Raw genomic sequence first — 13,248 nt, 5'->3', positions numbered from 1 at the left:
ATACGTCTTTTTAGAAGAAAACCATTCTTATAGGAAACAGCATAAAACAGGCTGGTTAATACAAATCTTGTAGCATGCCTGAGCACAGAGTAAAAGTCTTCTGAAACAATGACTCTAAATCCAAACTAGCATCAAACTTTTCATATATCTAATAAAACCCTAGTAAAGGTGGATGTTCTACTTCCTAAGGGTAAGGGACAAGTCCATGAGGCTGAGAAGTGTGATGCCACAGGTTGGGCTTGGTTTGGAACCATCCCAGAACCCAAAGCCAACAGAAGGACCTGGCACCTGGCAAATCTGGGCTGATTTTTTGTCTCCTGGCTTTTAAATGAGCTTCCCTCATGTTGGCAGCACACTGTGGAGTCAGGACTGGGGGCAAAAAGAATGTTTTCAGAGGCTCTGGTGAGGTGGGAGCCAGTTTAGATGCACACACTGAAGCTCCACAGAAAACAGCCCAGGTAACTCTTCTGACCTGCTTCTTCTGTCCAATGCGGTGAGCCCGAGCCTGAGCCTGGAGATCATTCTGGGGGTTCCAGTCCGAATCAAAGATAACAACAGTATCAGCAGAGGCCAAGTTAATTCCCAGCCCTCCAGCTCGTGTTGACAGCAAGAAACAGAAGTCCTGGGAGGAACAAAAGAAAAGGCATCCATGAGTTAACCAACTTGTAACTTGTGTTCATAAAATAGCAATGATGACTTCAAAGCTATGCAAAGAAACAGAGGGAGGACTGCTGCATTCATGCTCCTTACAAGGATTTCCTTCCCACATACACCAAGTACCACTGGTCTTTAAGCCAGGGCACAAAATGAGGTGATGCTGGCAGGGTGAAAGGTGTGCTATTCCAGGAAGAGCCTGGCAAGCACCACTGTGGGAAAGCAATGCAAACAGCTCAGGGCAAGGACACCTTGGAGTTCCTTCTGAAGGTCAGACCATGCTGCCCACCAGACTCCTAACAAAGGCAGGAGCAAACACGTGCTTTTTGTTAGCTGCCGGGGTGAGATCAGTGACTAATAGATTGGTTGAGTCATTGCCTGAGGGCACGAGGTGGCAGATTAAAGCCAAGATGCCTGAACCCCTTGGATGCCCCCAGGAGAGGGCAAAGGGCAGCTTCTATGGGCATTCTTGCTCCTTTCCCATCCACACTGCTGCCTCCTTCTCACCTTCCCAAAATCATGAAGCACCCAACTCTATCTCCTGTGTCAGACAAGAATGCTCCTCTGCTCTGGAGTGAGGAGAGGCATCTCTCATGGCTGGGCTGACTGTGGCACAAGTTCCTTGCACCAGTCACTGTGAGTCAGCAAGCCCAAATGGGAGGTTTGAGATGCCCTCTCCTAGAACAGTGGAGACTTTCACATCCAAAACAGGACTATGTTGCCTGCCAACACTTAAAATCCCCCTTTTTCCTCTGCCCATTTCATATCAAAAAACAGCTTTCCACTGGAGGAACGAATCATTTAGCAACCACCTCATTCTCCAGACCATTGGAAGGGAATTTCTAAAGCCTGGCTCTTCCCAGCCTATTCAGGACTCTCTGGAGATGTGACCTATAGCCTTGTTCTGTGGGTGTGGGGGATTTTAAATAAGCAGTATGGCCGTATCTGTGTCTTTAAGAGTATCTGGGGTCCTGGTGAAAAGCTATGAAATGAACCAAGCCCCTCTTGGCAGTCACAGCCATGGCTCAGCCCACCCGGACCCCGCTGAGGCAGGACAGCCCCACTGCAGTACCTCAGAGCCGTCCGCGTTGAAGTGGTCCAGCGCCTGCTTTCGGATCTCCCCTTTGATCGAGCCGTCCAAGCGCTGGAAAAGGCAACAACAATGATGTAAGGAAGAAGGTAAAGGAGCCCTGAGGACCTGCTGCACCCAGCTTCTGGGAGCCCTCAGCCCCTTCCTGCCTGCAGCATTAAACCATTAAAAATAACCTCCAATTAAAACTGCACTGCCTGAGCCCTCTGTATCACCAGGGCAGGAGCGGGGTGACACTGCAGCTCCCGTTACAGGCTCCCAGCCAGGGTCCCTCTGTGCCTGATGTCTTCTCATTGGGGTTTATCTCAGGACACAGCCCAAAGCATCAGCCTGTCAGCGGAGGTGTTTTGCAGAGATGGGTCCACACAGAAGTGACCTCCCAGTTCCCTCCAGTGTATTTTAGCAACCAATCTCTGGGAAACTTGGTGACTCCCATTGGCCAGGCTCCCTCTGCGTGTTCTCACATTTTCAAGTGAACCCCACTATTCCACGGTGCTGTTTCTCACCTGGAAAGGGTAGTGTTTGATAGTCAGGTACTCTGCCAAGATGTCCAGCATCCTCACCATCTGGGAGAAGATCAGCACTCTGTTGCCTCTCTCTCGCAGCCTGGTCAGCAGCTTGTCCAAGAGAATTAACTTTCCACTGCTCCTGATCAGAGACTGAAAAAGTGAACATCAATCCAGCTGATGCTTTCCAACCTTACCCTTATGGACATTACACAGAGACATGCAGAGATCTGGTTCTTTTGGGGTCATGCTTCTCCCATACATCTCTAACCAAATCATTTGGATTTACACAGCAGAAGCCACACACAAAATCTATTATCCAAGGTAGATCCTACATTACATGCAGCTCTCAGTCTAGCTGGACACAGAACACTGCCTACAGTGGAAGCAGAGGGCTGGAGACTTAGATGGTGAGTATTGCTACTGGAGAAGCAAGAAGCTAAAGCTTCACCAGATCTTATCTTGGTGGGAAGACAGAAGAAAGTTAAGGCAAAAAGGTGTTAACGAAAGACACTGCCCACCTGCAGGGTCTCAAGGCCATTCTCTCTCTCATTTTCCTCAGGAGGTTTGATAAGGTAGCAATGGTTGCAGCACTTTTTCAACTCCATCACAATGTTCAGGAAACCAGAGGTGCTCCCCCTTGTTCCCTTTGAAAGAGCTTTGTAGTTTCTTGTCAAGATCCACCTGCAGGCAGGGAATTGAGAAGTCCAGATAATTGCTCAGTGCAGAGTGGGTATGCTGGAGTCTTGGAGGAACAAAACCTTCAGGGACATCTTGTTCAGGCATCAGTCTACCTCCCTCCTTCCATCTCGCTTCACTTCTTCTACAGGATACCCCTGTTTCCTCACCAGAAACCCTGATCTTACTTTCCAACTGATATTATTACAGTTTAATATTAAACACCACCACAACTGTGTGGAGTGCTTTACCCCCACCAGGAAGGACAGAGCCCCTGTCCTGCAGAGCTGGCCAGCTAAACTGGATCACGCTGCAGAAGCATCTTCCAAAAGCATGGAAGTGGTTCTTTTGAAGGAAAGATACCATCTATCCTGCTTCAGCTTCCTACTGAGAAGCTCCTGGTACTACACGTGATGTCTGTCACACTGCATGCTGAAGGACACAGGATACTGAAACACATTCCCAAGGACTATGTGCCCATTTCTGTTGGCACTCCCAGTAATTTAAGCAACAACTCACTTGTAATACTGTTTCTGCAAAGCAGACATTTCCACCCGGAGGATCTGCTCCACTTTGGCTGGCAGAGATTTCTCCACATCCTTCTTCACTCTGCGTAGCAGAAATGGCTCCAGGACCTTGTGGAGGCTCTGGTAGCCATTCTCTCTACCCTTCCCATGATCCTCTTCAAAGTCCTCCCAGAATTCAAACCTACCAACAGAAACAAGGAGAAGAGAGGAGTCAGAATACCTCTTGTCTTATTGCACCTAACAGCATCTACTGAATATGCTCCTGCTGCACAAGACAGGAGAGCGTCAATTTAATGGAGCTACAGTGGAGGATGAAAGGTTCACTCTGCTCTGGCTAACTAAACAGCTCTCTGCTCTTAGGTGCCTTCCTAACATCTTATCTTGGAGCTCCACGCTGACTCCCACAATCCAGAAGCCCAAGTTTTCCAGTATTTGCTCCACTGTCTCCTGCTGGCATTTACCTGGCAGCAGTTTCTGAGCTTTCAACACTGCCCTCCCCTAGGCAGGGCTTCGACAACTGCACTGCACTGTTTTACACTGCTCTGAATGCTCTATCAGATTGCTGCTTCCTCTTAACAGCTCCTTTGAAATCTGTTTTCCTCCATTTGGGAGATCTCAAAGCTTTCCTTCACTCCTGTGATCCAGCAAAAAGAACTTGCGGGCCAGCTCTTTTTTCAGGCAAACATTTAGTTGGAGAGGGTGACTGAGCTCTAATCTACTGGAAACCTCAGAAATGGTTGAGAGGATTGCTTAAAATGAGTTCAGCTTTTTAGAGGTGGCTCTAAGACAGCAGACAGATTTGAAAGGCATGGATTAGGTTACCTTACTCACTTTGCTGACAGAAATACTCCTTGTGTTAGTCATTCAACCTCTGATTTTCACCACCAATATTTGTTCCCCTTTCATTGCACTAACTCCACTGAGTTTAATACAGGGATTTCTGCCACTCTGCACTCCCTTGAGTCTGTTTAACAGACAGGAGCAAACACAGAGGTATTTGTGAAGGACCAAAAGGAGACTTACTTCTCTGGCATGATGAAATGCAGCAGGGACCAGAGTTCTTTGAGGGAATTTTGCAGCGGGGTGCCTGTGATCAGCAGCCTGTGGTTGGACTTGAAATCAATCAGTGTTTTGTATAACAGAGAGTCATCATTTTTCAACCGATGGGCTTCATCCACACCTAGAAAGGCCCAGTTAATACTTCCCAAAACAGCCTGGAAGAAAAGAAGCAAAACAAACAGGCCCCAAAGAGATGGGGGATCAGACAAGTGCCACCACCTTGCACACCTTGCATATGCCTCTCTCTCCATGGCCAGAAAACACTGCAGTGTGTGCTTTGCAGGGTGTCCTACTCCAGCACTCGTGCTGAAGCCACCATCAAAGGACTGGGGCTCACAAGAGCTTCTTGTTAAAAAAATATAGGGACCAAGATGCACACTCTAGTTTGTCCTCCCCAGGAAGGAAAGGTGAAAATTATCCATGCTTTACAGCACTCCTGCCACATCTGAATACTCTTTCAGCAGGCACACCTATTTTCATCCACCTCTGCTTTACCCAGAAAGCACAGTTCCTCCCCTAAGCCCCTACTCCTTCCTCTCTCCATGCCAAAGCAAATAGTAGCTGTATGTTCTCTATCACCATAGAGGATGGTGGGAGAGGAAACCCATTAGTCTGGGGCTGCTTCCCCCTTTGCAAGTGTGGGAAAGCCTAAGTAAAACCATTCTTGGACCGTTACTCACCTTATCCTTGAGGAGGATCTCATATGTTGTGATAAGTGCATTGAATTTCAACCTTTTAGACTGAGAGTGGATCCACTCATATTCACGTATCTGTGAGAGGAGACAAATGTTAACTTTCACCGTTGTTGTAGAAAGAAAAGGGTTAACAATCATTATTCAGTGTAGCTATAGGCAGAGATTTCAATCAAGTCCAAACCCCAGCCTTACACTCCTGATTGCATACCATGTTCCTGCTCATGAGGTCTCCGATGTAAACCACCACATTTATCTCGGGTGCCCACACTTCAAACTCTCTCTGCCATGACGTGAGAGTGGACAAGGGCACCACCAACAGGAAAGGGCCATAGAGCTGGTGCTGATGGAAGAGGTATGACAGGAATGATATTGTCTGAATCGTCTTGCCCAGGCCCATTTCATCAGCCAGGATCACGCTGTTGTTCCTGAGAGAGAATAAATATAAATGCCTTCTGAGGGCCTGTTTCCACCACTACCAGTTTACTGCGCAGCAGCTTGAATAGCAATCACTGTCAAAGACAGAAAGGGGGCAATGCAAAAACATTTATCTGAACACTTCCAAGTGGATCCCAGGGACATCCAGACTGTACATGGCACTAAACTTGCAAAATGAACATACTGGCAAGCAAGGACAGAGGCAAAGGAAGAGTAGTCAGTAGCCTAATTTTAGAAGGCTATTTCTCAAAGACTTCAAGCAGTATGTAAGCATGCTGAGCCACACACCTTTTCTTCAGTTAAGGCAATGGAAAATGAGGGCTCAGATGGAGCAGGCTCACACAACAGCCAAGTCCAGCCTGCAAACAGGCCCAGACAGGGAAAATGGGTTTTGTTTTCACATAAGGTTTCTGAAGTTCATGCTTTAGATAGTTCCTGCTTTAGATAATTCCTGCTTGCGATGTCTGCAATGATAACATTTGAAATCCTTCACACTGCAGAAGGAGGCCGGGTGAAGACCTCACTTGAAGACAACAGGGTCAGAGCCCACAGAGAGACAAATCAGGAGCCAGGAACCCAACATCACGCAGCATCCATACGTACTTGCACCAGGAGTGAGCGAGCCAGTTGAGGCCCTCCAGCTGGTAATCCCGCAGCTCCAGGTTCTCACCACCAGTGTAGGAAGGCTGTTTCTTCAAGGCAACAAACCTCGGTCTCTGCTTCAGTACCTGAGAAAGATGCTCAAGTAAGGCTCAACATTCAGCAATGAAACCTATGAACTCAGCGAAGAATGTCTCTCTCTTCATTAGTGTAAGTCTGTCCACATTTTCCTAGCCAGTGCTTATGTCTGCAATTCAGATAACCACCCCACAGTGTTGTTTTCCCTGCTGCCCTCTGGTTCTGATGACCAGCACTGAGTCCCTCCAAGTGCAGTAAGCTGTACATAATGCACAGGAGATGGAACAAGCACCACTTTTTTTGTCCTCTTTCAGTTTTTCTCCCATTATTCCAATCTCTTCACAGTAACAGCATCTTCCAGGTTTCCTTTGCTCCCAGCTATGCTGTTTTCTAATCCAACTGATATTAAACCCTTGCATTTCTCCTGCAGCTCCTTCTGAGGAGGAAGCACTTTGCAAGGATTCATTAAGCCTCCCACTCCCCAGGGGGGCATAATGTTCTCACTGTACACAGAGTAAAGGAAACTAAAAGGAGTTCACATCTCTGCCTTAAAGTACAATACAAGAACAGCAACCAACCATCCAAACACCGGTGGGAAGATGGGAAAATGTTCTCTGACATTTATCCTGACAAAAACTTCACATTCCTACTGCTTGTGTCATCACCCAGGCTGAAGAAAGCCAGCAGGAGGAGAGAAGAGATGGGAACAAACCTTGCAGTCCCGGGTGGGAATGGTTTTGGAGTTGTTACGGTTGTTGAAGCTGTCGATGCAGTGCTGGAATTTCTTGCTTATCAGTGCCTCATCCTCCCAGCTGCACTCAGCATAGGGCAGCCCCATCCATTTACACAGGTACTCGGGGTCATTCGAGGATGTTTTACGACTGCTTGCTGCAACAGATGCATAAAAACCCAAACCTCATCACTGTGGCTGTGTGGCTGAAACACAAGTGGTGTTCCCAGGGGCAGTCTGAACCACCCAGACAACCACAACACAGGTCTTGGTTAGAAGGAGAAGTTTAGAGGGACGAAAACATGCTCTTTTACCTGGCAGTTCTGAATGTCCCGTTGTGGTCTTGCTGGTCTTCACAGCTGTGGTTGAAAAGGGAAGGAATGGTTTGGAGTGCTGGCAGCCAGCAGAGGGAGCAGGGCTGTCACTGCCACACACCCCACGGGTTGTTTGGAATTGCACTGGAAACAGGTTAAACAGCTCTCCAAGACAATTCCCAAAGCAACTGCATGTCCGACCAACTGTGATATTACTGAAGTGCTCAGTAAGCCCTGTTACCATTTCCAGCGAGTAATCATGAAAATCTAACCCCTGAGCTGCCTTGCAGCCTGACCACATCCTCAACCGCATCACAGGAAGTGGTGCTCACATCCAGGCCTCTACTGCTGCTGTGGATGCAAACACCTTGCATCCAAAGGGCTGAAATCAAAGAGCTTGAGCAGCTGCAACCGGAACAACCCCTTGGAAATTAGTGTATCATCCCATACTTCAGGCAAGGAGAGTGATTTATTTGTATTGCTTGTAAATACAAATCTGTAAACCTGGAATTTCTGCTGTTCAAATCCCTTCATTTCACACACTGAAATACACTTAACACCTACTTTTTTCTACAGCTATACTGAAAAGAAAGCCATACACACATTCTGCTGTCACTAGAGATTAATGCTCCACTCTTACTTCACCCCTTTACAGAAGTGTTGGGTTCACTTACCTATCACTCTCTCCACTATCTGATACTGTTTGTTCAGCTCGGAAGCAAGCTCCTGTTGGCAGTTGAAGTATTCTACATCTTCGGGTGATACCTTGCCCAGCCTACATGCAAAAAGATCCAACATAAACAGCCACTGTAATGCTTCTGTCATAATGCTCATAAATGCCTCACAGAGATATTCTACTTTGCTATATGGTTCTGTCAGTCACTGAAGCAGACTACTGCTTATATGATGTGTTTTTTAAAGCTTCCTATAATTATAGACCATTACCGAGAAGCAAACGTCACAGACATTCATACTGTCTCCCTGTTAAATGATGCCTTTTTCTGCTGCAAGAATCAATCACAAAACCAGAATCAAATCGAGATGGGAGCTGCTGCTCCGGTTTTATCACTTTGGAAATACACCACAGCTCTCCTTAAAGTTCCTGGGGAGGTCAGACATGAACCGATGCAAACACTTGCACACAGACAAGCCCACAATAAACAAGGGTTACTCAGGGTGCAAACCTTCATGTCACCTCTTGGGCCAAGGGAATCTGTGCACCATTTATTTGTTGCCAACTACCCCAATTCTTAAGCCTGGGAAACAATAGTATTGTGCTTTTCATGCCTTTTCCTCTATCTTTCAATACCACATCACCTTTGTGAGGGAGGGAGGATGTTCAAAGAGAGCAATGAGTGCTGTGCACTCGAAACAGCTGCTGTGGATGAAACATGCTTTGCAAGAAGAAATCAAATGTTTTCAGGCACAACTCTGCAAACCTCTGGCTAAAAAAAGATAGGCCCAAGGCCACTGTTGAAGTAGAGCATACCATTGCTTGATCTCCTCCTCTTTCTTCTTGAAGTTCTCTAGCTTTTTCAGGCCCTTCACTTTCTGCTGTTGCAGGGACTCATCACTCTCCCACGTGCTATGGATGTATGACCAGCCTTTCCATTTGATCAGGTACTGAACTTCTCCCTCATCTTTTTCAGGATCAAAGTCAGCGCTTGGGTTACCATTAGCTTCAGTTGCATACACTGTGGTGGAAGCACCAACGGCTGCAAAAGAAATCAGGCTGCAGTCGGCACCTTTGTTATCAAGCACTGGACATGAACTGAATTAGGGCAGAAACTTATTTTTCCAATACATCTTTTGTGACAGCACAAAGAATATCCTGCACATTCTGCAGCCCAGTGAGACAGGCACACAAAAGTTTTCCATAGAGAACCTTTATAAATCTGTCATAAATGCCTTTTCTTTAAGTATAATTCAAAGGTCTCTTACAAAGAGAAAACCACAACCATTTAGCTTTACAAAACCACTCTTGCAAGGCTATGAGAACAAAACATGGGCTTTATTTTCATTATTGCTTTGTCAGTGGAGCTGTGAAAAATGCCTCTACTGGAAGATGTATTTTATACTTCAAAGAAGAGAAAAGCAAGACTTGTAGAACAGTAACTGAGTCTTAAAATGTGTGCACACTAAATGAAAGTTGCCAAGCACATAAAACACCTAAACTTGACACTTTAGGGTTTTTGATACTAGATTTTACAAAAGCTGCTAGAAGACATAAATAAATGGCATAGAGGAAAGGGTGAGGAGCACTGAAACAATGCTTGACCCCACACTTTGAAGTTGCCAAAGCACTGCACAAGCTGGGAGTGCACATGATGGACATCAGAAATAACACACCTCCTTTCTTTCCAAGCCTGATGTCCAAGACTTTCTCTATAGTTTCACAGTTGTCTTGTTGCTCGTCAGTTCCTTCCACAGTCATCTCTATCAGGTCATCAGAATCCGTCTCAAAATCATCATCTTCTTTATAACTGAATGAGACAAAACCAAACTGATTAAAAACCTGACTCTTCCCATTCCAGAAACACACAGAATGGCAGAGACTGGAGCAAGCTTCTCCATCATTTATCCTGCAGTTCAGTACATGTCCACCACATGCATTTCTTAAGTTAGATATTCAGTGTTTTCCCCCAAGACTTTATCAGACTAATTCTCTTGTCCATATAGTTTTTCTGACCATGGTTCATACCGGATACTTCATAAGGAGGTGGGACAATCCCTGCAGCAGAAGCAAGGCCATCACCAAAGGAAGTCTCCTCTATTCAGTGAAAGATTATTTTCTGTTTAATATTGGAGGCTGCAGAGCATCAAAAGGCTGCCTGGGTGCCTACCCTGCCCTAGGGACTACGCTTGTCATCTCTGATGAACATTTAACTACCAGAAAGTATTCTTTAGGTGGCTCTTTGCAGGTCTCTTATTAGGACTGCCAAAAGGTGAGCAGGTACATTGGGGAATGGATAATGCTTTACCTCCACCAAGTCTCAATACTCTGTCCCAGGGCATTACCTATCAGCCTCACTCAGACAACTGGTCCAATCTACCACAGCTACTCCCTTTTACTCATTTTAATCTATTATTTGCAATTCTTAATCTCACCTGAGAGTGCTTTAGAAACATTATGCAAACCTCACATTTCTGAGAGGGACTGATAAATATCCCCTCTTTACAGACAGCAGAACACAGTAAAGAGAAGTCAGATGTTCCCAGCATGAACCTGTCAAAAGAATCCCATTTCAGCCAACACATATCTGCACAACAGAGCAGGGTCCCTGCAGGATCACACAGGGAGTCAGGGCCCTCTAGGGCCCCTTATCCCCAGGCAGCCACCTCTCATCATCAAGCAACCCCACACCTCTTGATACCTGACATTTTTGGCTGCTCTTCGTCGAGTTTGTCTCTTGGGGGTCTCATCATCTTCATCATCATCGTCATCTTCAGAAGAGTCTGGTTTCTTCCTCTTCTTCCCACGCTGGGGTTTATAAGTCTTTTTAACACTGGTTTTGGTCACTGTTCTATAAAAAGAATTAAAAAGCCATAATGGTTTATGAAACATCCATTTTGGCAAGTCTTTAGAAAGCATCAATCTCAAATACTCAAATCTCAAATACAAACAGACTAGGGATTTAGTCTGCTCTAACTACCATGGAACACGCTGCATTACTACTGGAGCATGAGATGGGTAGACAAGAGAGTAACTAAGTCCCAGGTTTACTAGGTGGTAAACAAACGTAATACTGCAAAAAGAGCCCCCAGATAAACACTGCTTAGCAACAAAGAGATTACTTCCACCTAGCAGAGGCAGACAAGACTTATGCAGAAAGAGACAGACTGAACCAACCACTTCTTACCTCCTTTGGGCAGGTCTTCTTGCTTTAACTTTCTTCTGTTCAGGCTCACTCTCTCCACTGCTGCCTTGCTCCCCTCCATCTTCATCTTCTTCTTCCCCAGAGATGACTCTTTTCCATTTGTTTCTATGGTCAGAAATGCAGGTCATGAAGGGCAGTCATGTTTCAACACAAATACTGGCTAAGCAGACGTCCAAGCCATCTAGGTCAATACCAGCAGGTCATCGTTACGAGTAAAAGTTCAAGCTGCACTCTTGAATGCTCAGTGCAATGCAGGGGGGATTTTATGGTGTAGTTCTGTGATTTTAGGAAGAGACCTCAGTCACTGAGGTTTTGGTTCACATAGTGGCAGTGTATCTTGAGTAAGGGTGGCTCTTAACACATCCTACAACAGTGCTTGTGGCAGAGCTGTACTTCTTACACTTGGGTGGGCAAGTGCTTCAGTTCATTTGGTTTTCTCTTCCATTTCTGCATTCCTGAAATGAGCTGGAAAAGTCTTAAGAGATGAGCACTTTTCCTTCACTTACAGAGTACAAGCCACAGCACGCAGAGTTACATGATCTCCTCGTAGCCTGGGAAATGGAGCAAGAATTCTCCTGCCATCTAAATTCAGGCAATTCAAGTTTCCAAGTGAGAAGGCAAATCACACCATATCATTAGTAAAAGAAAGCCCCGTAATCTGTGGGCAATTCAGAGCAGCTCCAAAATGCTCTTTGAAAAAGCCCCTCTTCTCTCCAAGGAGACAAGGAGAGGCCACAGGGATTATTCTCCCTGCTCAGGAGAGGTCCATACTACCACAGCCCTTCCTGCCCTTTGTTACCTTCCCTCCTGTGTTGATGAATGCAGAAATGAATGCGTTCCTATGAACTAAATGAAAACTTAAAAGACAACAGGAGAAAGGGAGCAGAATCATGGGGCTGGAAAAACTAAAAAGTAGTTATTAGATGGAAAAAGGTACTGAAATATAACTGTAAGGGAACTCAGTTACAGTAATCAGGCATCCAAAATACCCTTTATGGAAGTTCTTTTGTTTTAGCAAAAGGTTGTAAGAGAAACAGAATTTGTTATTTTATTCTCTGTTAATCAAGAAGATTGGGGCAGAATGGATTAACCTATTTAGAGTATGTTATTTTATTATTAACTATATTTTAAGTACTTATTCTCTCTGCAGGAGAATAAGTAACCTGATGGAGAAGGGACAGACTGACAACAGAGCGAACCTGACTTGTTCAGATTTCGTCACAGGCAAAGTGGGAAAATATAAACCAAAGAGAAGCTGGGACATTACACCCATCTGTAGCTCCATATTCATGCTTCAATTTCAGTCATCCAAAGCAGCATCACTGCAAATATTACATAGTTTATTTTGCAAGCTCTCCATGTTGACACCACCTACCAATCCAATAGGACCATTCTGGAAAATAAAGCCAAAGTACCCACCATTTAAAACCCTTTCCCTAGAAACTTACGTTCTTTTCATCTGCTTCTGGCCTCTTCTTTTTGGGCTCTCATTTTCAGATTCACTACTTGCCTTTAATTGAAAAGAGAGAAAATCAGGTTGTAGGCTTCACTCTGCACTATCTCCCCAAGGATGCTCTGCAGAAAGGCTGGAGAGCTCTATAGCATCTGTCCTGGAGTCCCTGAGCTCAGGATGTGCGAGGCTGCGACCCACCAACCCCTGCACAACCTCCATCTGCCATCCCAGCAGACCTGCACTGTGTGTGAGACCCCATGGAATACCACAGGGTGAATTCAACCCACCAAACCTTGCACTGCCCTGGTGTTGGAGGCAAAACATGCCCAAGGGAGAGCTCAGCTGCTGCCACCTTTGCCTGTGTTGCAGTGAGCATCACTCCTGCCTGGTGCTCAGGATTCAGGCAGCAGCATGACTTTGTGCTTTCCGGGCAGCATTTTAAGGGTCTGCCACAGTGCTAAGGCTTAGATTTACATAGTCTTTAACTGAATGTACTTTCCTAAGTGTCCATACTTGCCATTTCAGCAGGGATCCTGCAATGTTTGAGGGTG

The 13,248-nt window shown here is 45.7% G+C and overlaps 1 protein-coding gene across 15 annotated transcripts in view; it reads right to left on the bottom strand.

Moving 5' to 3' along the window:
* The window catches only part of CHD2 (chromodomain helicase DNA binding protein 2), a 92,937-nt gene that overhangs the window by 16,823 nt on the left and 62,866 nt on the right, over positions 1–13,248 (bottom strand). For all 15 annotated transcript variants that reach the window (XM_062631174.1, XM_062631232.1, XM_062631188.1 and 12 more), the window contains 17 exons: positions 12,693–12,754; positions 11,227–11,349; positions 10,741–10,890; positions 9,716–9,849; positions 8,856–9,081; positions 8,041–8,141; positions 7,367–7,411; positions 7,035–7,210; positions 6,248–6,372; positions 5,418–5,634; positions 5,195–5,284; positions 4,479–4,669; positions 3,448–3,636; positions 2,772–2,934; positions 2,251–2,403; positions 1,727–1,798; positions 473–622 (listed from right to left, as the gene is read on the bottom strand). In XM_062631174.1, the coding sequence (XP_062487158.1) occupies positions 473–622; positions 1,727–1,798; positions 2,251–2,403; positions 2,772–2,934; positions 3,448–3,636; positions 4,479–4,669; positions 5,195–5,284; positions 5,418–5,634; positions 6,248–6,372; positions 7,035–7,210; positions 7,367–7,411; positions 8,041–8,141; positions 8,856–9,081; positions 9,716–9,849; positions 10,741–10,890; positions 11,227–11,349; positions 12,693–12,754 (2,367 nt within the window). The remainder of the gene's footprint in view (positions 1–472; positions 623–1,726; positions 1,799–2,250; positions 2,404–2,771; positions 2,935–3,447; positions 3,637–4,478; positions 4,670–5,194; positions 5,285–5,417; positions 5,635–6,247; positions 6,373–7,034; positions 7,211–7,366; positions 7,412–8,040; positions 8,142–8,855; positions 9,082–9,715; positions 9,850–10,740; positions 10,891–11,226; positions 11,350–12,692; positions 12,755–13,248) is intronic.

This window comes from Pezoporus occidentalis, unplaced genomic scaffold (genome assembly GCF_034315485.1).
Source record: "Pezoporus occidentalis ecotype Australia unplaced genomic scaffold, CSIRO_AGI_Poc_V1 ctg11, whole genome shotgun sequence".
NCBI classification, from domain to species: domain Eukaryota; kingdom Metazoa; phylum Chordata; class Aves; order Psittaciformes; family Psittacidae; genus Pezoporus; species Pezoporus occidentalis.
The sequence above is the reverse complement of the archived record's forward strand: the minus strand, read 5'-3'. Positions and strand labels throughout refer to the sequence as shown.